The 25,418-nt window shown below is 42.6% G+C and overlaps 2 protein-coding genes across 2 annotated transcripts in view; both read right to left on the bottom strand.

Annotated features, from left to right (window-relative positions):
• The window catches only part of LOC145413542 (5'-deoxynucleotidase HDDC2), a 136,836-nt gene that overhangs the window by 42,895 nt on the left and 68,523 nt on the right, over window positions 1-25,418 (bottom strand). The gene's annotated exons all lie outside the window — the stretch shown is intronic.
• On the bottom strand, window positions 4,824-24,213 carry LOC145413536 (uncharacterized). The gene is made up of 5 exons (XM_080283230.1): window positions 24,036-24,213; window positions 18,825-18,961; window positions 16,155-16,337; window positions 13,990-14,549; window positions 4,824-6,675 (listed from the first exon to the last, which is right to left on the bottom strand). Exons 1-5 carry the CDS (start codon window positions 24,133-24,135, stop codon window positions 6,315-6,317), a joined length of 1,341 nt encoding a protein of 446 aa, XP_080139356.1. The 5' UTR covers window positions 24,136-24,213; the 3' UTR covers window positions 4,824-6,314.

Raw genomic sequence — 25,418 nt, forward strand, 5'->3', positions numbered from 1 at the left:
ACATAAGCGCTGACTTTAACTGAGAAGAGGATAATAAGTGATGTTAAACTGAGAACTAAACGGTTTGTTCTATACAAATTTAATGAACAGGCAGATGTCCCACAAGTTTACTGGAAATGTGTTCTACAGTTATTGACAGAATGAATATAACACACACACATTATTTACCTACCTATTGCCAGACACCATAATCCCGTATGGGGTGGCAATTGACTGAGTTATTTGTTGTACGGGGAGGGGCACTAACCCTCCACCAACCCACTTGTTGACACGTAGGCAGCACGTATGGTTTGGTTATATGGTTACCACCCAGCGCTGTAAATGGTTTCATGGCTTACAGGAAACCATTTTGCTTGTCACGCAATGTAAGGCCACCTGCAAAGGGAAGAAAAGCAATAAGAAGTGGCAGAAAAGATGGGAGAAACAGCAAGAGAAGGGGGCAGGCACAGAAAAAGAATGCTAAAGGCTAAGGAAGAAGTAGGCAGCACTACATCAAGTGAGTGGATGATGGTCGCCACCACCTACCATTAAACACACACACACACACACATATATATATATATATCATCAGCCGTTGAGATCCACTGCAGGACCGGCCTATCCCTACCGAAGCTGGGACGATACAGCCAATGTATCTCTACCTAGTGGCTTGGGCTTTCTTGTAGAGACTGTATGTAGGGTGAGAAGTGCTTGTGAGTGTGTTGTAGTGGCTTTGGATGTGTGTGTAGTCTGTGAACCAAGTGTAATCGGCCCGCCTTAAGCCGATTGAGTGCAAGCATACTAGTATGCGACACTGATTCAACCACAGCACACCTTGTGTCTGCCGAAGTAGCAAGTGGCTTGGCGAACGCTTCCCAAAGTTGAGTGTGTTGTAGTGGCTTTGGATGTGTGTGTAGTCTGTGAACCAAGTGTAATCGGCCCGCCTTAAGCCGATTGAGTGCAAGCATACTAGTATGCGACACTGATTCAACCACAGCACACCTTGTGTCTGCCGAAGTAGCAAGTGGCTTGGCGAACGCTTCCCAAAGTTTTTACAACTCTGGCGGGAGGCGAACCCCTGCTCACCAGCGTGCGAAACTCACACTCTACCACTGTACCACAGAGGCTCCACATATATATATATATATATATATATATATATATATATATATATATATAATTTGTTATGCTAGGTGTTCTTAGGCCAACCTCTTGTCCTTAGAACACTAGCTACTGAGCCGGGTTCTCTTTCGAGACCGGAACTAGAATACACAAGAGGAACAGGGCATAAAAACTTGGCTGACCAACCTTACAGATATATTACCTTAGTTACAATCAGTAAAGTACAATATTAACAATATACACAGACAGGTTAAGGAGGACACAATTAGGCTAGTTGACTCTGGCCCAGGCTGCTGTGGGTCTGGGCTGCTTACAGGTGGCGTCCGGGCATGGGAGGTAGGTCATCAGGTTTGCCTTCCCGTAGGAGGCACGGGACTACTGCTTGAGGCAGTGTTGTCCAGACAGGGCTGCTGGTCGGCGTGGAGGTAGGCCCTTCCCTAGTGGGGTCTCGATGGGGAAGGCGGCCCTCTGGATGTGGCCGAACAAGGCAAGCAGGCGTGCTTGCCTCTGCCTGCTCCTGAAGGAGGACTGCCTGCTGGCGGGGCTGGGGAGGTCACGTCCTGATATTCTAGGGGTGCCCCTGGACGTCTGGGGGCTGCGGTCTCCACTGGGTCGAGCTTCCATCAGGAGCTGCTTGCAGCATCCCTTCCTTGTAGAGTCTGTCAGCTGAGAGCGTCGTTCGGGAGCTGGCTGCATGGCACGGATCCCCAAACTCATGATGGGCCCTTGCCACAGCTCTTCCAGCTGCAACTCCTCTGGGGAACTGCATCTGTGGGGAGAGAGAGAAAGGCGTCCCGCTCGGCCGCTGGATGGGTGGTGGGCCGAGCCAGGGACTTCCTCCAAGGGGGCAGACACCAGGGCAACGGATGATGGGCATACAGCGCCCGTCCCTTCCTTCCCAGTGCATACAGTGACCGTCACCGCAGTTCCACAGGCCCTAGAGACAGCAGCCAATGAGCGGATGGTGTCTGTCTCTTCCTTCCCGATGCATACAGTGGCCGTCACCACAGTGCTTCTCCCTAAGGAGGTGGCAGACGAAGAGCATACAGTGGCTGTCCCTTCCTTCCCGGTGCATAAAGTGGCCATCACCACGGTTCTGCCTTTCTCTGGGTTGTCACCCGAAGTGCGTACAGTGGCCGTCACTTCCTTCCCGGTGTGGACAGTGGCCGTCACCACGGTGCTGCTCCCAGAAGCAGCTGCAGCTGAAGTGTGGACGGTGGCTGTCACTTCCTTCCCGGTGTGTACAGTGGCTGTCACCGCGATGCTAATTGGGACTGTACTAGGACAAGTCCCACCCTGATCCTGGCGAGGGCTGGCCTGGCTGTGATGTAATCTTCTAGGATTGCGTTCCTGTTGGCAGCCATGTTGAGGGGAAGAGGGGCGCAGGGTCGTGGGGAACCTAGGCCCATCTCACTTGGGCCTTGCACTCTCCCTATGTGCCTCCCCATGGTCTTCTCCTGGGATGGATGTGGGACCGTGTGTCCTTCCTGGGTTGGGTGTTGTGACACCCCTCCCTGCACTTCCTGTGGGAGCGGGCATTTCAAATACTAAGATAATAATAACAATAAATAAACAGCTCTGAGATGCTATTTTTCTTACTTTGGCAAGCTCAAGATGATTTTATTCACCTTAGGATTTTTTTGACCTGGAGGAGTTAGATTTTGGAATATTTAGGGCAATTTTTTATATGGCAAAATAAATGCCCCAAGTTAGACCTTGATAGATCATATAGCCCTGCAAGGTGACAGGAGAGTGCTACCTCTTCCAGATGGGAAGCTACTCGGGCAGGGTGTGAACTCGACCCCTCGGTCTCGAGTCAGGAGCTCTACCACTGAGCCACCCTGCCCCTAAGGGGAGTTAGATATCATCTTCATTATACTCGTAATATCTCCCAGAGTCCCTCACTCTGATGATGTTCTATAGTCTTATTCTTGCAACAACCAGACAATTTTACCCACCTTCAGAGAGACCCATGGTGATGGAGGTAGATGAAGGCTGCATGTAGTATATCCTAGTCCCCAAAATTTAAAGCCATTAGTTCCATCATGCCTTTTGATTTTACTCTGGCAACTGCTTATTTTCTTAGCTTCTGAGAGACCCCTCATGATAAAGGAATTCATGGAATGTGTTTCTAATTCTTTCACTGCTGAAGGTCTCTGTTTGAGCAATCATCCAGTGATAGCACAATATACTAGACATCATGGTACTGAAAGGTCACAAGATCAGGGCAAGAAAGTAAAATTGTAAATGGCACCACTAATAGTCAGTAGTACAATAAATTCTCAGTCACCTTTTTTGGTCATTTTTTATTGTCCATAACAATTTATAGAAACATTATCTATCCCGGTCTTTCCTACCTACAAAGCTATTTGCCATTTACCAACATTTTCAGCATCAATACTGAATGGAAAATGTTGTGGTAAGTGAGAAACCTTTACACATATGAAGTCTTGCTATATTATGTTCCACCTAACGCAGCTGGTATATTCTGGCAGCATATTGCTTTTTTCACTAATAGAGTGGTATAGAATACAAAAACATCACATCTATTCTGTATTTATTCCATATATATAAAAATACAAATACTCTGAAGCTCAGCGACATATACAGGCAAGAGTCTGACATCAGTAGACATGGTTCAGTGGTCCTAAAAGTTCAGCCAAAGGTAGCACAAAATATGTGAAGCGATGGCATCCTAAAACAATCAGTATTACTGATATCTTGCCTCTTCTCAGAACTCCAATGTAGTTTCCAGGCTGCTCTGTCTTTACAATACTTCTTACTTCCTCAATCATTCTACTCCCATTACCAATTTTCTCAGTATTAAATTCCTCAACTATTTTCTTATGCAGCCAGAGGTCTTCCTCATTCTTCATCACCTCAATATCACTATCACTCTATTCTCATCATTTCATCCGACCATCCATATCACTTCCAAGTGGTAATGAATACAGATATACATTATATATATATATATATATATATATATATATATATATATATATATATAGATAGATAGATAGATAAATATATAGATATAGACATAGATATATAGATATATATGTATATATATATATATATATATATATATATATATATATATATATATATGAATATATATATATATATATAGTCAGTGCTCACATAACATGGGAATATTGTCCCTGGAAGCTTCCGTTTTATGAGAATTCCACATTATAGGACCATATGTTTACATGTTAAAGGGTTTCATGGGACCTAAGCCAGCCCCAGGTTCCAACTTTGGGATACTTTTCATTTTTTTTTCCAAGACACGTACAGGCCATAAAAAAATTTTCAGCACCCTCACGGCACGATAAATTATACCACACCACATGAGGCATTCTGAACCAACTCCTGAATTACGATGCGTGGTTGGTATCCCTGGCCCTGTGTTGCTGGTATGTGTTAATTCATCTGCTAATGATGAAATCTAGTGGGAGAGGGAGAGAGGTACAGGGGTACCAACCACACCACATATTCGCACCGTCTGTAACAGTGATCGTTGCGGAGGGTATCAGAGCAAAAAGTGCCGAAAAATTTTTGAGGTGTGCCTACTTAATAAAGACTTCATTACATACAAACACTGGAAGATTCCTCACCCTGAATGCAAGTGGTGTGGGCTTGCTGGAGGGAGGTGGAGTATGGTTCCTTAGGGGGGAGAAAAAAAAAAAAAAAAAAAAAAAAAAAAAAAAAATGGGGGGGGGGGGGGCAAAGTTCCGTGTGCATCCAGAGCGAGAGAAGAGGGTAGGCTCAACTCGGGCAGGAATGCTCGGCAGACTGTGATGACACCCCATGCAGACACACAACAGCAATACATCATAGGCTGATGCAATCTGCACTATGACTATCACTGGACACATTATGTCTGTTCCCACCGTGTTACGACCCTAGATTGCCATGTTATGACTGAACCATAATTTGGGTCCTCTGGCCATGTTATGTCTATCATCGCCGCATAATATGGCGTTTAAAAAAATGGGCAGCTTCCTCTGCCAGCATAATGTCTATCATTTTCGCGTAGTGACTAAATTTTGACATAAAATTTTGCCTCCTGTGTTATGTGAGTTTCGCGTTAAAGGATCGCGTGTTATGTGAGTGCTGACCGTATATATAAACTCTTCACATAATTTGTACTAACTTAGCTAGAAAAACACAATGCTGGCAGGTGTTTGTGTCATGGGTTATTCATTCTTCCAACAACACAAGCTTCTAACACAATGATCCAGTAAACGAATACACTATATAACACTGTATACAGTATTAAAAAATATGTATAATGTATACAATATACATATATATGTATAAAACAGTGAATACAGCTATTGGTATACAAAAACACAAACTGAGAAATGACAACAATTACATTATTATAATAATTATATTAAAAATTAATATATATTACCAAGTACCAAACTGAAAGCTCCAAGTAGCTAAGTTTCTGTCTGTAATACTTAACTGTTACAGCTTGCACTTAAACCATCCTTTACATACTGTACTTCATTACGTAAGGTATGAATCTGTAGGACTGCATGACTTTATCAGCAGCACAGAACTGATAACAGTGCAGTGGCATTACTGTGGTACAAGTAACAAACAGGCTGCAAAGTGCATTTAATATGCACAAACATATTAAATTATAAATTTCAGTAAGCACAGCTTCTTCAGAACTTCTTACAGCATGCAGCATCAGTCCCTTGAAAAGAATACCATATTAAACAGTTTGGGACACCACTTACCATTCATTTCTGCCTTGTAAGCATGTGGCAACAAATTTTTTTTTTTTATAAATACTGTACTCTTTAAGTACAAACATATGTATATATTACTTTGTAATTCATTATAATGATCTTTAGCAATTTTGTAAACTAATGTCAGCAATGAAATTATTTTTTTTGCTGAGGGATACCAAGTGCATCATGTATGTACTAAGATAATGTACAATAAATGACTAAAACCTCAAACAATGATACACATATCTACACATTAGTAAACCTTAAACATCAGCCTAAGAATGTTTTAAACTGGACAACTGTATATTTACTGCACTTCATACTTAGAGTACAGTACTTGTATTGCACGTTTTATATTGAAAGTTGACTGCAAATTCAAAATTAAATGGTGAATCTGCTGTACATATACTGCATCTACCAGGTTCTTGCAATACATCTGTCTGATCTAGTTCTGTGGGAACTTTACACTGTTTTAGGCTTTGGAGGTTTGAGAAACCCAATTTTACGTAGATGTCTCACAATGAATGGTGTTGCTGTGAGGGTAACTGCAATTCTTGCTGGTGCAAATACTTTATGTACTGCATAGGCCACAACAAATGTAGCAGCTCCAGCAGCTCTCTTGGTATTGATATCCACTTCAGTATTCTCACCTCCAACCTGTTCAATTTGTGTTGAGTCAGAGTCTGCGGGTAATTGTGCTGTACTATCTGCCTCTAGCATTTCCACAGCTGCTTTCCCCGACACCTCACCTCCAGCTGCTCCCTCACCAAGCTTTGCCATGTTGATACCTAGAGTCTTGAAGATGCCAGTCATGTCTACTCCACTGAAAGGGAAAGTAAAATGATTATTGAAGTAGGATTGGATGATGGATGGATGGATGGATGAATAATAGATTGCACTATCCGCTATTCTGAGACCTTCGCTGCTTGTCTTCTCTCTCTCTCCCCCAAGCACAGATGATTTACAAAGATACCATTACTGAATTAAGTAATCTGTATACACAAATCAATCAACTGACCATCATCAACATAGGGATGCTGAACCTTTCCCATGAGTTCCTCGGTAAAAACTTCAATCAATCACCTTGATCCCCTGTGAATTCTCTAGCTGCATCAATTTCCATACCTTGCTTTACTACATACTCATTTACCATATCCATATCTTCTTGGTCTACCATGCCTCCTTCTACCTTCAACTTCATAAACAGATGACACACCCTTTCCACCACCCTATCTACATCCATTTTCTCCATATAACCATACTACCTATGCATATTTTCTTCTAACCTTATTATACAAAGACTTTCTTACTGCACATCTTTTGTGAATCATATTATTTCATATACAGTACATCCCCACAGTACACGAGTTCTGAGTACGCGATCCCCCTTGTACGCAAGGACATATACCCTGGGGGTAGGAGGGTTTTCAAGAATACTCCCCCAGTATCCCTGCTTGTCGTAAAAGGCGACTAAAAGGGTTGGCGAAGGGTTAGTGCCCCTCCCCGGAAAACAACTAACCAAAAAAAACAAACAAGAAGCCTCGGACAAGGACTGACCAAACGATGACGACCCAGGACCGGACAAAGGACTTGGTAATGAGTACATGGAATGTAAGAGGAGCGAATGATGAGGTGAAAGAGAGAGAGATTGTCCACGTGCTTGAGGATGCGAAAGTGGATGCATGTGGAATAAATGAAACAAAATGGAGAGGTGAAAGTATGAGAGAATGGGAGTATGGATGGGGTATATGTGCAGGAGTAGATGAGAATGAGAGGGCGAAGGAAGGAGTGTGTATAGTTGTGAGTAGAAGATGGAAGAAGAGCATAAGACAGTATGGATCAGTTGGGTCAAGGATTGTGTGGGTAAAGTTGAAAGTTGGAATACAAATTTGGGCGATTGTGTGTGTGTATGCGCCAACGCAAGATCGTGCTAGAAGAGTGAGAGAAGAGTTCTGGACAAATGTGGAAGTGTGCATGGAAAAGTTTGGAAGGAATGAGAGAGTGTTTTTGATTGGTGATATGAATGGTAAAGTTGGTAATGTGAAGGTGGATGGAATAGTTGGTGAGTGGGGTGTGCCTGCTGAGATAGATGAGAATGGGAGTGCGTTAGTGGACATTTGTGCTGGGAGGGGGTTGGTGATAGCCAATACCCTCTTCAGGCATAAAATGATCCACAGGTATACATGGCGAGTGATGAGAAGGGTGGGTGGTGAACTGAATGAAAGGAAGGCAATGATTGATTATGTGTGTGTGGATGAAAGGATGCGAAGATGTGTAAAGGATGCAAGAGTGCATAGAGGTTGGGGGAGTGGACTTTCTGACCACTACTTGGTGGTGACCAGAATTAGGATCCAAGTAAGATGGAGGAATAGAAGAAGGGAAAGACGAGAGGAAGGAGTAGTTGCAAGGAGAGTGGAAAGGTTACAAGAGGATGAGAAAAAGGCAGAGTATAAGAGAGAAGTGGAGGAACGATTGGGCAAATATGAATTGGAGCAGATGGGAGACGTGGAAGGTATGTGTAAGATATTTACAGAAGAAATATGTGCCGCATGTGTTGTGGTGTGTGGAAAGAAGAGAAGACGGAGGGGGGTGCAAGGAACAGCGTGGTGGACTGAAGAGGTGAAACAGGCTGTGGCACAAAAGAAGAAAGCATACAATGAATGGATGAGAAATAGGGGCGTGGAAGAAGTTGAGAGGCGGAAGAGAGAGTTATATGTGGAAAGGAAGAGAGAGGTGAAAAGATTAGTAAGAGGGAGTAAGAAGAGAGTGGATGAGGAATTTGGAAGGAATTTGAGTGTAAAGTGGAGGGACTGTAAGAAAATGTTCTGGAGAGAAGTGAAAAGAGTAAGACAGGGTGGAAGTGAAGTTAGCAGGGGAGTGAAAGATAAAAATGGTAGATTACTAGTGGAGAAGGGAGAAAAAGTGAGCAGATGGAGAGAACACTTTAAGGAATTGCTGAACATAGAGGATGGAAGTAATGCGAGTATAAGTGGCTGGGGAATGGCTGGGAGAAGGAGGGAGGTGAGAAGACAGGAAGAAATCAGTAGGATAGAAGTTGTGGAAGCAATGAAGAAAGTTCAATCGGGGAAAGCCCCAGGAATTGATGGAGTGTGTGGTGAAATGCTGAAGCATGGGGGAGGGATAGTAGTAGAATGGATGTGGAAGATGTGCAGATTGGCCTGGGAGGAAGGTAGAGTCCCGGAGGATTGGAAGTCAGGTATAATTATTCCCTTGTACAAAGGAAAAGGGGAAAAAGAAGTGTGTGGTAATCATAGGGGCATTTGTCTTCTTAGTATAATAGGAAAAGTGTATGGTAGGATACTTATAGACAGAGTTAGAGAAAGAACAGAGAAATTAGTTGGAGAAGAACAGGGAGGCTTTAGGAAGGGAAGAGGTTGTGTAGATCAGATATTCATTCTTAGATCTTTAGTGGAAACGTTTCTAGAGAAGGGAAAGAAGTTGTATGCGGCTTTCATGGATTTGGAGAAAGCATATGACAGGGTGGATAGACAAGGATTGTGGAAAGTGTTAAGAATATATGGAGTAGATGGGAAGTTGTTGAATGCTGTGAAGAGTATGTACGATGGTGCCAAGGCTGCAGTGCGTGTGGATGGTGAACTAAGTGAATTTTTCTCTTTGAAAGTTGGTTTGAAACAGGGATGTGTCATGTCTCCATGGTTGTTCAATCTGTACATGGATGGGGTAATAAAAGAGGTACAAGGTAGGGTAGTGGATGTTGGAGTGGCCCTGGTGAGAGAGGATAGTGTTTGGAAACTCCCTGTACTGTTGTTTGCAGATGATACTGTGTTGTTGAGTGAAGACGAAGGGGAACTGAAAGGCTTGGTGGATGAGTTTGAGAGAGTGTGTAAGAAACGGAACCTAAAGGTGAATGTAGGGAAGAGTAAAGTGATGGTCTTTGAGAGAGGTGAAGTTAGTGAATGTACAGCGAGGTTGGATGGTGAGGAATTGGAAAATGTGAGTACGTTTAAGTATTTGGGTAGTGTGATGAGTAAGGATGGAGGTTTGGAGGGTGAAGTGCTTGAAAGGGTACAGCAGGGAAGAAAGGTTGCTGGTTCCTTGAAAGCAGTGATAAGGAACAGGGAAGTGAGCATGGAAGTGAAAAAGTTACTACATGACAGTATTGTGATACCAACTCTAACGTACGGAAGTGAAGCTTGGACATTGTTGGAAGGACACAAGTCAAGAGTGAGAGCAGTGGAAATGAGTTATTTAAGAGGAGCCTGTGGAGTCATGTGGAGAGACAGGCTGACGAATGAGGATATAAAGGAGCGTTGTGGTGTGGATGTGGATGTGACAGGAAGTGTTATGAGGAACACACTGAGGTGGTTTGGCCATGTGGAGAGGATGGAGGGTGAAAGACTGACGAAGAGAGTGTATGTGAGTGAGGTGGAGGGGGGAAGAGGGAGGGGGAGGCCGAGGATGAGATGGAGGGATGGGGTGGAGAGGTATATGAGAGAGGGGGGTGTGAGTTGGGAGCAGGGCAGTGAAATGGCGGGGGACAGGGCAACTTGGAGGCGATTTGTTTGTGGCCACCCCAAACGGGATTGAGGCGTCTGGCAATAGATAGATAGATAGATAGTATTTTTTATTAGTACACGACTTGAACTCCTTGTAAGCGAGACAGGCAGTGAAGAGTGGCCCAAATCCGGGGTTACCCCGAGTACACGACATTGCCTCCCCAAGAAGCAATAACAGGTAAAGGTCTATCTATCTATCTAACTATTGCCAGATGCCATAATCCCATAAGGGGTGGCCATTTGACTTTGAATTATTGGTTTTACGGAGAGGGGCACTAACCCTCCACCAACCCACTTGTTGACACGTAGGGAGCAGTATGGGTTGGTTATATGGTTACCAAACAGCGTTGTCAATGGTTTCTTGGCTTACAGGAAACCATTTGGATTGTCACTCAATGTAAAGCCACCTGTAAAGGAATGAAGTGCAATAAGAAGTGACAGGAAAGACGGGAGATACAGGAAGAGAGGAGGGCAGGCACAGAAAAAGAATGATAAAGGCTAAGGAAGAAGTAGGCAGCACTACATCAAGTGAGTGGATGATGGTCGCCACCACTTATGACCAATGATTTACCTAGTAAAGCCATGACCTTGTGGGTTTACTTTATCTTAGGTAATATGTCTTAGATAGTTTCCCTGTCTTGTACAATACTTAGGTCTGAAAGGCATCTCAAGGGTTGCCCATGAAGGGGGGTGCCACCCATATGTAATTTTTCCCATAAGTTTATGTATTCACAGTACGTGATTTCCTAGTACGCGATGTCCTCTGCCGCCCATATAGGCGCGTACTAGGGGGATGTACTGTACAATACTATCCACTCTAAGCACAACAAACACTTTCCTCAATAATTTCCCTTACAAAATTCTTGCTCTTGACGTCTTGCTTTATTACCATCTCATACCCAAATATTCATATGGCCACTAACACACTTTTAGAGATTAACTACACCATTTTCCAAGATTAAGTATTCTACAAAGCATCAGTATCTGGTGTAACACAGTACCAAAAATTATACTACAAACAGAGCAGCTGTAATTTCATAGCTTCCTGTATATACTGCATAGCTACTCCTGAATGTATTAACCCCCTTGCACATGGTATAATTTTTGCGAGCTCTGTACCCAGATGATTTGCACAGAGAGGGATCTGATACTCTTCCCTGCTTGTTGAAGAAGGGATCTGATACCCTCCCCTGCATGATGCAAAAGTGACCTGATACCCTCCCCTGCTTGGTGAAATGGGGATCTGATACCTTTCCCTGCATGATGAGAAATAAAATTTGTCATCTGATTACTCTCTCTCTTCCTTCCTTCCTCTTCTGTCCTTCTTTCCTTCACTCTTTCCTCTTCTCTCAGTCTAAGGGTGACTCTACATTGAGTGACAAGCCAAATAGTTTCCTGACAACCAGGAAACCATTTACTACAGTGGGTGTAACCATATAACCAAATTATGGCACCTGGTGGTTTACTGGGTAATTAAGGCACTCCAATCAGATTGAGCCTGTGTAGGTTTATATCCAAGGGGTGGCTGGGGTTTATTACTAATGTAATGCCACTCAGGGATGAGTGAGGCTGGTCACTCTCATCTTAATGTCAGGGCCAACTTGCCTAGCCCTGGGCTCCTATGCTTCTCAAGGGGCAACACAGGACTGGATGATGATGATGATAATGATGATGATTACTCCCAACCCAAACTACTGACAAACTGGAAGGTATATCTGTGGCTTCCTTATAACTTGTCCTAAAGAATAAGCATACAAAAATAAAGAAGTTGAGACTACAACTAAGCATATTTCAACACTTCAAAGAAAGAACATAAAATAATTTGAATAACATCATACCGTAAGGCACCCTCACCTGTGAGGGGCATGAACCCACCTCACCACTGCAGATCTAACAATGTGTGGCTGTCACATAAGTATGATTTCTTTTTTTTTTTCAGACCCAAACACCCCAACTTATTGTGGTGTGGGTGGCTGTGAATTCAAGCTTAGTCATGATGGCTGACAAACTAAATACATATTAACAACAAGTTCAATACTGTCATACCAGAAAGCACCCACATCTGTGTGGGACTCAAATCCACCTCACCACTGCAGGTATAAAACAGGTAGCCGTCATATAAAAGAAAAATATGATAATTATATACCAGCCACACATCGTTTAGGCCTGCTGTGGCAAAATGGGTTCAAGCACTACACAGAAGAAGGTGCTTTACAGTACAATGTTATTGAACCTGTCATTAATAGGTACAGTAAGACCTCACTATAACGGACTAATTGGGGCCTAAACCATTCCGAAAAATAAGAAATTCCGATAAAAGCGACATCCAGACTTCCCCCTGCTAACCCAGACTTTTTCCAATACATAAGACATTAGTCTGGATTGCATGAACAGTTTTTAAACTGTTTTGACTACTACTGCGGTACTGTACTATGTTATAACTTCACTACATTAATCAAATGGTATAATATATATAATAATATTGTACTGTACACTTAAAAACATGTCTTTTATTTACCTTATTGTGGAGAACATAGCTGAAGTGGTCAGGCAGTCCAGACTGGTTCTGGCTTTACCAGATTTTTTATATATACTGTATATAGGAATTTAGTCCGGTAGTTCCTCGAGTCCGATAAAAGCATATTCCAGTCTGCTGAAGTCTGTTATATCGAGGTTTTACTGTATAAATAAAATAATTTTGAAATTTCCATGCTCAAAATTCTAAGCTACCTTTTTTAAATAATTACATGTCTAGAGCAGCTTTTTATAAACTTTTCAATAATAATTTTAACATTTTAAAATGTTCAATAGTTTTCAAGTGCTTCTTGAAAACTAATAGCACTGAAGCTGCCAGCAAAGACAGAGAGAAGAATAGTAAAGCATTGAAATTTTGGGTAACAAAGTCTACAGAATTGCATATTACCTCTGGAAACTCTAATCTGCCCTTCAGTGCCACCAAGTATCATACCACTCCACCAAAAAGAAACTTACTTTTGGGAAAAGAATTTTCATTTGCTGAAGCCATTAGTATTACAAGTTAGGACTCCTTGGTAAAATAGGAGTTATACCATCAATGGTATTCTAGTGTTCAAGGGGGTTAATACAGTTTGCGGTGTGGGTGTGATAGGAAGCGCTAGGAGGAACACACTGAGGTGGTTTGGCCATTTGGAGAGGATGGAGGGTGAGAGGCTGATGAGAGTGTATGTGAGTGAGGTGGAGGGGGGGAGATGGAGGAGGGAGGCCAAGGATGAGATGGAGGGATGGAGTGGAGAGGTATATGAGAGAGGGGAGTGTGAGATGGGAGCAGGGCAGTGAAATGGTGGGAGACAGGGTGACATGGAGGCGATTTGTTTGCGGACACCCCATGCGGGATTGAGGCATCTGGCAATAGATAGAGAGACAGAATTGTGTTTATGTAAATCAAATGAATTAATCATCCAAAACAAAGACATAACCCTACAGTACAATACATTTGTCAGTTCTATAATGAAACTTCTATGAAAAGTGAGTGTATACAACAATAAAAATTATATCTCAGGAAATGCCACGCAATGACATATACTACATGTACAACACTGAGGACTGTGTGCACACCTTACCTTGACACAAGGAGGTAGCATATTCCAAGAGAGGCCAGAGATATTGCAACATGGAACACAATCACTGTGGTTCCATACTCCTTCACTGCCCTTTGTAGTTTCTGTCGGGGTGTCAGCTGCTCCAAAGATGGGGCCTCCTCCTTCAAATGGACTGAACAAGTGTGGATTAACCTGCTACACCCACTACAACACAAACATCTGTCATGACGAACAACCAGAGTGTTAGATAAAAGGCAGAAGACTGGGTTAGGGCTGGGCAACCAATGGGAATTTAAGCCATCTATTCTACCACCACCATCACCACTGCCACACCAGGTTCTCATTCCTCTTGTGCTGGCTGCTCCAACATATGTGACTGGCGAGAAAAGGCCCACAGCATGGGTAAGGAGGACGTGAGGGGTACCTGAGTGTTTCCTGGAGGTGATGTTGGAGTGGTGGCAGGTTTGCAGCTCTCCTGACAGATACTTTTCATCCTGAGCCCACTGACCCCCAGGCATGTTCAGATGCACTGGAGCCTTCCCACTTATTTCAAAAGGCTTTGGGACATTTGTCTGCATCACCTGGGGAAATGAAAAATTATTCAAATTTTAAAATCAGGCTGTAATACAGAAGAAATCAAAATCATACAATTACCATTCATGATGGCCCACACATCAATACTTACAGCCTAAAATAAATCTCCCTGCAGTGAGGGACTGAGAACCTTGAAATTCATAGTAAATTGCCTTCATAATTTGAGTTATTGATCTACTGTATAATTAGCTGATCCAACATTCATTTTACTAGTATCACATTTATGTTTCAATAAAATTCACAAAACATATTAATAACAAAATGATGTATTGCAAATGTGGATAATCCGCTGAAAATCCTGAAACTTCTCTTAGTTTTCATATAACTTGAGCTCTTCAAACACTTCATCAACTTTTGTCTTGAAACGGCATTATCAGGATCCCGCTCTGATTTCTACATAATGTCTGCAAGTGTATCTTGCTTATGGTTTCTTGCAGCCCTGGAAATCATTCACCAACTGGGTGATGACAATATAACCAAACAGATGCCTGGTGAACTAGTGGGTTAAGCCACTAAAATCAGATGTAGTCCATAAGGAGTTACATGCAGGAGGTGATAGGGGTTAATGCTCACATACTGACCCTCTGGGACAAGTGATAGTTCACTTTTATTATATCTTGTCTAAGTAGCCTAGGCCCTGAAATCTATGCTCCTAATGGAGCAATAAAAGACTGGATGATTGACAGATTATTTATGGAGGACTTAATGATTGTCTGCTTTTACTACATCCCATGCTTTGAAAGTACCACCTCACATCATGTGGAGGAGCCACCTTAGCATCAACATTTTGTGAATGATTTATCTCTGCTAATCATTCACTCAAACCACTCTTTCCAAGGATGCATGCTTTTATTTAGCAATACAGATGCCATACCATATAGACTATCTATATAGTATGGCATCAATCACCGTTTCATTTCATCCATCCATCATCCAGCCCTACGTTGTCCCATGAGGAGAAATGAAGCCCACGGTTAGACAAGCTGGTCTTGACATTTAAGATGAGAATGACCAGCCTCAATCAACCCTGAGTGGCATTACATGAGCAATAAACCCCAACCTCTCCTTAGATATAAACCTACACAGGCTCAATCTGGCTGGGGCACCTTAATTACCCACTAAACCACCACGCACCAGAGTTTGGTTGTATGGTTTCCTGGTGTACAGGAAACCAACTGGCTTGTTACTCAGTGTAGAGTCACCCAAAGACAGAAGAAGGAGGAAAGAATGAAGAAAAGAAAGACAGAAGAGGAAGGAGCATTCACCAGAGAGCAGCACTGCATCAAGTGAATGGATGGTGAACACCACCACCCACCACAGCAATCCATTATGTTATTTGTTCATTTACTATTTCTCATAACTATGTACAAATATTTGAGTGGATATTTGGCTTAGAACAGCTTTTATCTTAGACCCTTCACTCCAGGCAATTTTATGCAGCAATGGAAAGACCTTTCAAACTGGAGGGGTTAGATATGGCTTCCATTTACCCCTTCACTGCAAGAGGCCTTGTTTTAGTTAAGTAAAACTGTCTGGTAGCAGCAAGAATAATACAGACTGCTTCACATTAGTAAGTATAATACAGTACTCACTGATGACAGTGAAACAGTGTTGTTAGCATCATAGACATCAGCCCGCACATCCTTCGGACAAGATGTGGTATTGAAGGAACTGCTCTGGGACCCTTGGCTGCCCATGAAGCCTGAGGTAAACACACTTCCCACCTGATTCAGCTTGGACGAGATGTCTCGGGTGCGGCGTGGGGAGAAACGGGCCTGTCGGACCACCAAAACTGTACACTGCACTACAGTAATCTTAACTTATGAAAAACAGCAACTCTTGGTCCCATATTAACATCAACATGTACGAGACCTAAGCAAGACTACTACAGTATTATCCTAAACAATTAACAGCAGAACACAGGTCAATGCCTTCAGTGGCAATTAACTCTTTGTGATTCAAACCTGCATGCAGCATATGAACACTTCCCAGGCTGGCGCCAAAGCCCATCAAACCATGAGATGTTGACTTAAATTACTAGCTCACAAACTCATGTGTAACCTCCACATAAATACCATCATCAAATTCATCATCCTACCCTTTTTTCACACCTTTCCAAAGTATTTAGTCTGATATACCATGCACAGACTGAAGTAAAATTTCTTAATTAAAAAAATACAGGCAGTTTATGTTTCCTATATCATTTCACTTTTCTAAACCAGCATTTATAATTTACATCCCTGTTCAATGTGGCGACAGTTTTTCACTACAGTATGGTGTTCCTTGAAACACTAGCATGGGCTAGGTCCTCAAAAATGAGTATCCCACTATACTATAGTGTATAAAAAGCTCTCATTATATCTGGAATGTGTTAAAAAATATTACAGTTTAGTTCACACACAAAACTGCTAGAGGCCTACAAGTGCTGCACAACAGGAGCACTGACAAATCAGTTTTACAGGCAGCAATAAACTTAATGGTCAATTTTTCTGCAATCTTGAGATAGATGGTTATCAATCATGCAAGATACTGTACAACCATTGGGGTGGTATGAAACCAAAAGCCTTGTAGCCTAGCTGGCCTTTATCATGCCTACAAACACTACTCAACCACATATACAAAAGTCTGGCTGAGACTATACACAGACACATTTCTTCAACACAGTTTAAACATATTCCCTGGGGTTGGCTTGATTCAGCCTTGGCTGACAGCTAGCCTAAAAAGAATATACAAATTCAATATCTATCTATCTATTGCCAGATGCCATAATTCCATACGGGGTGGCCATTTGACTCTGAGTTATTTGTTTTACAGGGAGGGGCACTAACCCTCCACCAACCCACTTGACATGTAGGGAGCAACTCAAAAAATAAATAGCTAACCTGTTGAGCTAGGGCACTAATCCCTCTCAAAGCAGGCCTCTTCTGACTTGACAAGAAGCCCAGCATTCTTTCCATTGCCTGAAACATTTTTCAAAGCTGGTTATTGGTACCTCCTGCATGTGCTTTGTCGCATTGCTCATGATCTCTTCTCTTGGATAAAGACATGTTGGGGTTTGCAAATTGCGATCCAGACTTTCTGAAGACTTATCACTGGAGATGAGACTTGGGTGTACAGGTACAATCCAGAAACAATAGCACGGTCATCTTAGTGGAAGCATGCAGGGTCATCTCGGCCAAAAAAAGCATGACAGGTCCGTAGTAAGGTGAAATACACTTTTTTTTTTTTTTTTTGTTTTTTTTTTTTGTGGTGGTGGTGGTGGTGGGGGGGCAATCATGATGTTGTGCAACATGAATATGCACCAGGTCAGACTGTCAACAAACATTACTACCTTGACATTATCTGTCATCTTCATGACACAGTTTGATGGAAGAGACCAGACCTTTGGAAAGTGGCAAGTTGGAAGCTGAACCATGACAATGCCCCTGCCCATTCTTCTCAACTGATTCAGGAATATTTGGCCAAGCACAACATCCTGCAGGTCCAGCAGGCTCCCTACTCCCCAGACATGGCTCCATGTGACTTTTGATTATTCCCCAAGCTCAAAACATCGTTGAAGGGTCCCTGATCTGAGACAAGAGAAATCTTGACGAATGTGATGAAGCACCTGCAGGAGATACCAAAATGCGACTTCGAAAAATGTTTCAGACAGTGGAAAGAGCGCTGGGCTACGTGTGTCAAATCAGAAGGGGCCAACTTTGAGGGGGATTAGTGTCCTAGCTCAACAGGTTAGACATTTATTTTTTTTAGGGACTTAGGATATTTTCCGAACAGACCTCGTATGGCCACCAGAAAACTTGCCTCAAGTTATTTGTTGTTGGAACACTGATGGTAGCAGTAGTAGTAGTTATGGTCCTGGGCTTATCTGAATACAAACCCAGTAGACTGCAGAGTTAAGATACCCTCCTGCCCATCGTCCCTATATTGGGGGATAGGGTGAGAGCTGAGGGATGTTTTAAAACTGGGAATGGTCATATTGGTGCCACTGCATGTCCTCCTCAGTGCCACATTGATGGTACTAAGGCTATATGACACCCAGTATCTCAGTGCCACATTGATGGTACTAAGGCTATATGACACCCAGTATCGCTTTTTGCTACCAACAACAGACAAAAAAGGCTTTTACATGCATGCAGGGCAAAAGCCTCCAAAAACATTAGAGTGGAGTTACGATGAAACAGAACATACAAACGAGACATAACAAAAACTTACTGTACAACAAAATTATCAAAATATCAGTTGATTTTTCAGCCACTACTTACCTTCTCTGAGGCCTGGAGCTCCTCCACATTAGGAGGGAGAGGGATAAAGGCTGAAGCAGGAGTGACAGGGTTGCTGGCCACCTGATGCAATTGCTGCTGCTGCTGCTGCTGTTGCTGCGGCTGTGGCTGTGGACCCTCTGTCAAAGCAAGACCTACCGCATTAGCAACACATCAATTATGGTGGCAATCACTCAGGTGTAATAAATTAAGAGGGTATGCTCTTATAGTATGTCCACAATAAGTGAAGACTTAATGTTTGAGGACTGTACTTTGGTTACTTGTCCAAACTATGTCTGACTGCCCTTATAACAGTGACACCCTTTTACTATCAGAGGTTGGTGCTGACCATCATCCACTCACTTGATGTAGTGCTGCCTACTTCTTCCTTTACCTTTATCATGCCATCTCCGTGTCTGCCCTCTTCTCTTTCTACTTCTCCCTTTCCTTCCTGTCAGTTTTTATTACCCTTCTTTCCACTTCAGGTAGCTCTACGCTGAGTGACAATCCTAATGTTTTCCTGTAGGCCAGAGAACCAGTTACAATGCTGTGTGGTAACCATATATATATATTTTTTAACTGTCCCACTCTGGGCATGGGCTTCACAGCCTGCTCCCAAGGCCCAGTAGTCCTCCAACAAACCATACATCTCTACACGTCACCACTTCAGTGCTAACACCCACCATCCATATTGAATACATTCTAGGGCTGTCTTATACAGGACTGGTGTATTGATATTAGCAGGGGTATCTTCATGACATGTTGGCGGGTCTTCTGGTAGATCAGTAAAGTCTGCTTTTATGAAATTCAAATCCATAAACTGTTCCCTGCCCCAGCCACATTCAAACCTGGGTCCATTAAGACTGCAGGCCACCTCTCTACCAATTCAGCCACTGCCTCCCCTGCTACAGTGCCTCTGTTAACTGGGTGCAAAAATAAAAATGTGGAGTCTACAAAGGAACCAAACCGTCACACTTTTCCCCACACCTCATTGTGGTGAGGCAATGTCAGCTGCAAGGGAACATCAGTTCACTGCACAGAACAGCCCGGCAGCAGCTGTTGCTTGCCTATGGTTGATGGGTCTGTTCAAGCAGACAGACCTGGGGTGATCAACAACAACTTTGAGAGGCCTTCCCTAATGTGCATAAAATGTCTGGGAAAAAAAAAAAAAAAAAATTGACAGACACTTCCTAATCCTTTCATTGCAAGCTGTATACCATAAGGTGCAAAATATGGTCAGCTTGATAGTGGTGGCAATCATCATCCACTCATCTGATGTAGTGCTGTCTACTTCTTCCTTCACCTTTATCTTTCTCCTCCTTCTGTGCCTGCTCTCCTCTTCCTATTTCTTCCATCTTTCCCATCACTTTTTATTCTTCTTCTTTCCTCTTCAGGTGACTTTACACTACCTAATAAGCCTAATGGCTTCCTGTATGCCAGGACACCACTTACAACATGGGGTGGTAACCATATAACCAAACTATATGAGTTCCCTACATGTCAACGCATGGGCTGGTGGCCTCCCTGCAAACAAATAACTCAGAAGACAAATGGTCACCCCCTATGTGATTATGATGTCTAGCTATGTATACTCATACATAGATAGGCCTAGTCAGAAAAAAGGCTAGCCACAAGGCACAAAATCTACAAATTTCCTCCAAGTCATATCCAACCACATGCTCTTACTGGCACTGACAACTCTTATTATTTTGTACACCCATTCAAAATGGCAAGATAAGTCTCATCCATACTGCTGCAGCGACACACACATATACTGTACAGAAGCTCTTTACTATACCCGGTACCAGCACTGATATGTCAAGAATGGGTTCCATAATATCAAAATTTTCCAAAAATCTGGCTGTAAATTGGAGGAACTGGCATATTAGCTTCACAAATTATCAATGAAAACTCACAAAGGAATATCTACTGATAAATTAAGAGCAAAAAAAACATCACCATCATCCGGACCTCCTTTCCCATCCTAGAGCAGGGTGAGGAGTAGCAATTTCCACACAGCCCAAGTCTGCCCAATCCAATGGGCCATACCTCCATTCACTTATCATTCAAGCCCCAGGAAACCTGGCTCTATGTGAGACGCCAAAAACATTCACCACAATCTGTAGCTTCACATAAATGTACCCAACAAAGTCAGGACAGTACCAGTACAGGTATTGTTGTACAGTACTGGTATGGTTGTATAAACCCAGCAGCACATGACCTAATTCACAAATTATATATAGTCTTCATCTCAAAGTCAAGTAGAAGGGAGGTGAGTAAATGCTCCCAGCCTTCCCTCCCACCACGCTTCCCTATGGATAACCTTGTTATTTGGGTATCCCCAAAATGTAAAAACATCACATTTTTTAAAAAGTCTTTGACTAAAACTGAACAGTACATTTTGAATGTCTGTGTGTTCACTTTCCCAAGATGGGGGAATTTCACCCTCTTGTGGTTATTTCTTTACAAATACATGGCAGCTAAAGCCACATGACTTACCGTAGTTCAAATGAGTCATTGAGCCTCAGAGGGTTAATATTGCCACCATTAACCCCCTCATGGTTGGAAGAACTCTAATCTTCTATTCAAGTCAATGCTGGATAATTTACTGAGCTGAGTATGTCAGAGGAGCCTGAGTCTACCATATATAGCCCATATTCCCTTTGTATAGTAAACAGAGCATGAAGAATGTGGAAGGCTATGCCTCCTATACGGTACTCAGTTTTTTTTATCGAGGCAAAGATGCACTTGACAGATTGGTGATTATTGGCTGAATGCAACATTACTTCATAATCTAGCATTATTAACTGACAACAATTATCTGAGAGGGAAATTTGGGTTAGTAAATATTTTTTGGACATGTTGCATTCAGCCAATCATCATTAACCCATCAAGTGCATCTTCGCTTCAATAAAAAAAATGGAGTATAGGTTACCTCCTTTTAGTCTGGCACTCCCAAACTGTACTGGTAGCAGCCTCATACCTATTACAGCACAAGAGGGGGGATACTACACAATCATAAGACATGGTTCCTGCTTACCTGCTCTTATCTATCTACCTATCTATTGCCAGACGCCATAATTCCGTAAGGGGTGGCTATTTGACATGAAACGTCTAAAAGAAGCTGCAGCCAAGACTTCCACACTAAACAAAGGTTTGCTGCTGACAATTCAAAGGTTTTCTTGACAGCCTGAGCATCACGCCGAGGATGAGATGGAAGCATGGAGTGGAAAGACATGTAAGGGAAGGGGGCAGGTTAGTTGGAGGGAGGACAGCCATATGGCAGAGGACATGGTGACACGGAGGCAATTTGTTTGTAATCATTCCTTAAAAGATTAAGGCATCTGGCGGTATAACTTTAGAAGTAACCAACGTTACCAATTTTCATTATATTACGTCCCTGAACTATTCTAAATAAGACTTACCTTTTAAGCCTAGTTTGAGTTGGGGGGAGCAAATTTTGTAGGGGTAGTTATATAGTGGCTTAGGCTGTCGCTCAGTAACGGATGAATGTTATGCCATATTAGCTGGTGCAGGCATGTGCATTCGGTCTATGTCAGGCCCTAGGTTAGGCCTAGGTTAGGTTAGTTTGGGTTAGTTTAATGCAAAATAGTGTGTTTTTAATTAATCTTGATCTTGATTTTGGGGGATAAACCCACTTTTGGAAATTTCATTCATTCATTGCCAGACACCATGTATCCCAAACGGGGTGGCCAAGGGCTTAGAGTTAATTGTTTTACAGGGAGGGGCACTAATCCTCCACCAACCCCACTTGACACATAGGGAGAACGTTATGCCAACAGCATCTGGTGTTCCCAGGCGGTCACCCATCCAAGTACTAACCAGACCCAACGTCTTTGGTTTGCTTTGTGTTAAATGACTGAGTTTCGTGCAGTAATGCACATCTGGATGATGTTGGCAGCACTTTCAATAATTTTCTCAAAGTCTGTTTGAATATATTCCACTTCTTTTTTCCAGACAGGGGTTTCCAAACTTCTCCTCATACAATACAGAAGGTATTACACATGTTTCATAAAGTTGTAGGCCCAAATTTATTCTTTTTTGTTCTTAGTTCACTTCTGTTCAGTAGGTTTATTACTCTATTTGCCGCATCTTTTCCTTTTCTTATCCTTTCCGTAATTTCAGTATCTTGTCTTATAATTTTCACTAAGTATTTCTGACATTTTGTTCCTTCAAATGCTCTCCCATTCATCATGACTTCTTGTTCTTTCTTTCCTTTGATCTGCATGACTTTAGTTTATCTTTCATTAAATTCTACTCTTTATATTTCTAAAACATCTGCTGTATCGACAACTGCCTGCATTTTATCATTCTTGTTAATTGCCATTATGTCATCATGGAATGGGTATCTTACTCAAAATTCCAAAAGGGGGATTTCCCCCAAAAAATGAGGGTCAAAACTAATTAAAGCAAAGTATTTTGCACTGGAAACCATAAAAATAATAATAAAAGGAAAAGTTGGTTACTTCTAAAAATTTACCCATCTGGCTATAGATAAATACAGAAATGAATATCAGTCACTGCAAACTGTTCCTCATGCAGTACTCCAAAACTTCAACTACTGTACTACAGTACAGTACCGTACTTAATAAGGTACAGACCTTCATTCGATGTGAAACTCTTGCTACAACTTTCCTCCAAGCAAGAAGAATGGTGGGCAGAGTCTATGACCTACAGCTGTACCTGGGACTTTCTTTTTTTATCCAAATCCCCACATCTCCCCAACCCTAACAACCATGGAAAACTGGGTTTGGGTCATGATAAAGATAGTTAACAAACCTACTAATCAATGAACCTCCTGCCATGACACACCACACAGTCATTATACATTGAAGTCGGTCCATTTGCCATGATACATAAATACTTAGTCCCCTTCTTAACCCTACTTGCAACCCACTTTTACACTGTCATCTTTGTTCAAAACTGCCACCTACCAACACAAGACCTTCAATCAGTGTCACTCTCAGCTATTTTACTCCTCTACTAAACTTCATACTTCACTACCACTGTAGGAAGGCTAGCTATACTTCATCATCCTCAAGTACACTTCCCCCCCCACTGCCTCCATTCACCAAAACCACTGTTTACTTCCCTCTTGTAACGGGTAAGCTGGCACTATTACGGCTTGAAATAAGGCAAATTCGAAATTCGATAATACAGACACTTTGACGATTGCCATTGCCAGTATCTCACCTGCTGTCAATGTGTGCTTATATCTAACTGCCGTCGTTGCTCCAGCTGCTGAACACAACATACGGCCACCTTGCAGACTCTTCACGCCCACCATAGCCATCTTCACGACGATATGCAAACACGATTAAGCACAGGGTAGAAAGGAAGACTGCTGCTACCCGTGGGAGGAGTCAGTGGGTTATGCTGGGGTGGGCCTCACGCCTCAGCCCTTAGGTAGTGGTAGTGCCTGCTGACATCACTGCCAGACTCCAGTCCACCATTGCTGTTGGGTGTCTAATCATTACTGCCATTACTTCGTCATCAATACGGAAAATCGTGCGTTAGTTAAGGATGATCGAGCGTATGCAGCTTTTGGAATTACGATTGAATAATCACAGTACGCTTGATTCTTTAACACAAGCTAATATAATTAGGCGTTGGCAACTCCAATGAGGAAGAGGTTTCGGTTTTAACTTTTACTTTAGTTTACTTTTACGAATTTACTTTATTACTATACTACAGAATGAGGTGAAATGCTTTCATAAGGTCCCATTATGTAAGTGAGGTTCCCTTTTAACAATATTTCCAATGAGCCTATATTTCAGTCTTTTGCATGCAAATGCAGCATTCAGCACGTTTTGAAGTGACTATCGGGAACTTTAACTCGAAGACGACAAGAAAACCCTTTAATCTAAATAAAGGAAATTGAGTTCCGAGAGGATGGAGGGTGAAAGACTGACGAAGAGAGTGTATGTGAGTGAGGTGGAGGGGGAAAGAGGGAGGGGGAGGCCGAGGATGAGATGGAGGGATGGGGTGGAGAGGTATTTGAGAGAGTGGGGGTGTGAGTTGGGAGCAGGGGAGTGAAATGGCGGGGGACAGGGCGACTTGGAGGCGATTTGTTTGTGGCCACCCCAAACGGGATTGAGGTGTCTGGCAATAGATAGATAGATAGAGTTCCGAGAGAAACTTCCTAATTTTTTACCAGTTAAATAAACAAATAATTTTCCTGCATAGCAGAGTGTGTGTGTGCAACGCATGTTAAAGATCTCTGTGAATGACGACTACCTTTTATCCACTCTATCATACACGATCAGTTATCAAGAGCCCAGACAGCACAGTGACGCCGCGCCCGATATCTGACCCTCTCATGACTTTCACATTCGATCGACGTACACCAAAATCGAATTACATTATCCCATCTCCCTACACTATACGTATCAGGTTTGATCCCAGCCTGATCAGGCATTCGTGAGATTATCCAGCACCCTTAACTTTGACCTTGACCCGTATCCTTACCCACAGACCAATCGGTCTACCGGGACATGTACACTGTAGCGTGCGGTCCACCGGAATATTTATATTATAGCTTGCGGTCTACCGAGGCATTCACACTATAGCGTGCGG

This window comes from Coenobita brevimanus, chromosome 96, assembly GCF_032717465.1.
Source record: "Coenobita brevimanus isolate Jiangsu-jjx chromosome 96, ASM3271746v2, whole genome shotgun sequence".
Classification (NCBI taxonomy): domain Eukaryota; kingdom Metazoa; phylum Arthropoda; class Malacostraca; order Decapoda; family Coenobitidae; genus Coenobita; species Coenobita brevimanus.

Coding starts and splice junctions, on each gene's coding strand:
- LOC145413536 (XM_080283230.1), bottom strand. CDS start 24,135: ATGGCTATGGTGGGCGTGAAGAGTCTGCAAGGTGGCCGTATGTTGTGT. Junction 14,550..16,154: donor ACACTGTTTCACTGTCATCA/GTGAGTACTGTA, acceptor TCATTTCCCCAG/GTGATGCAGACAAATGTCCC. Junction 6,676..13,989: donor TGCTACCTCCTTGTGTCAAG/GTAAGGTGTGCA, acceptor TTTCCCTTTCAG/TGGAGTAGACATGACTGGCA.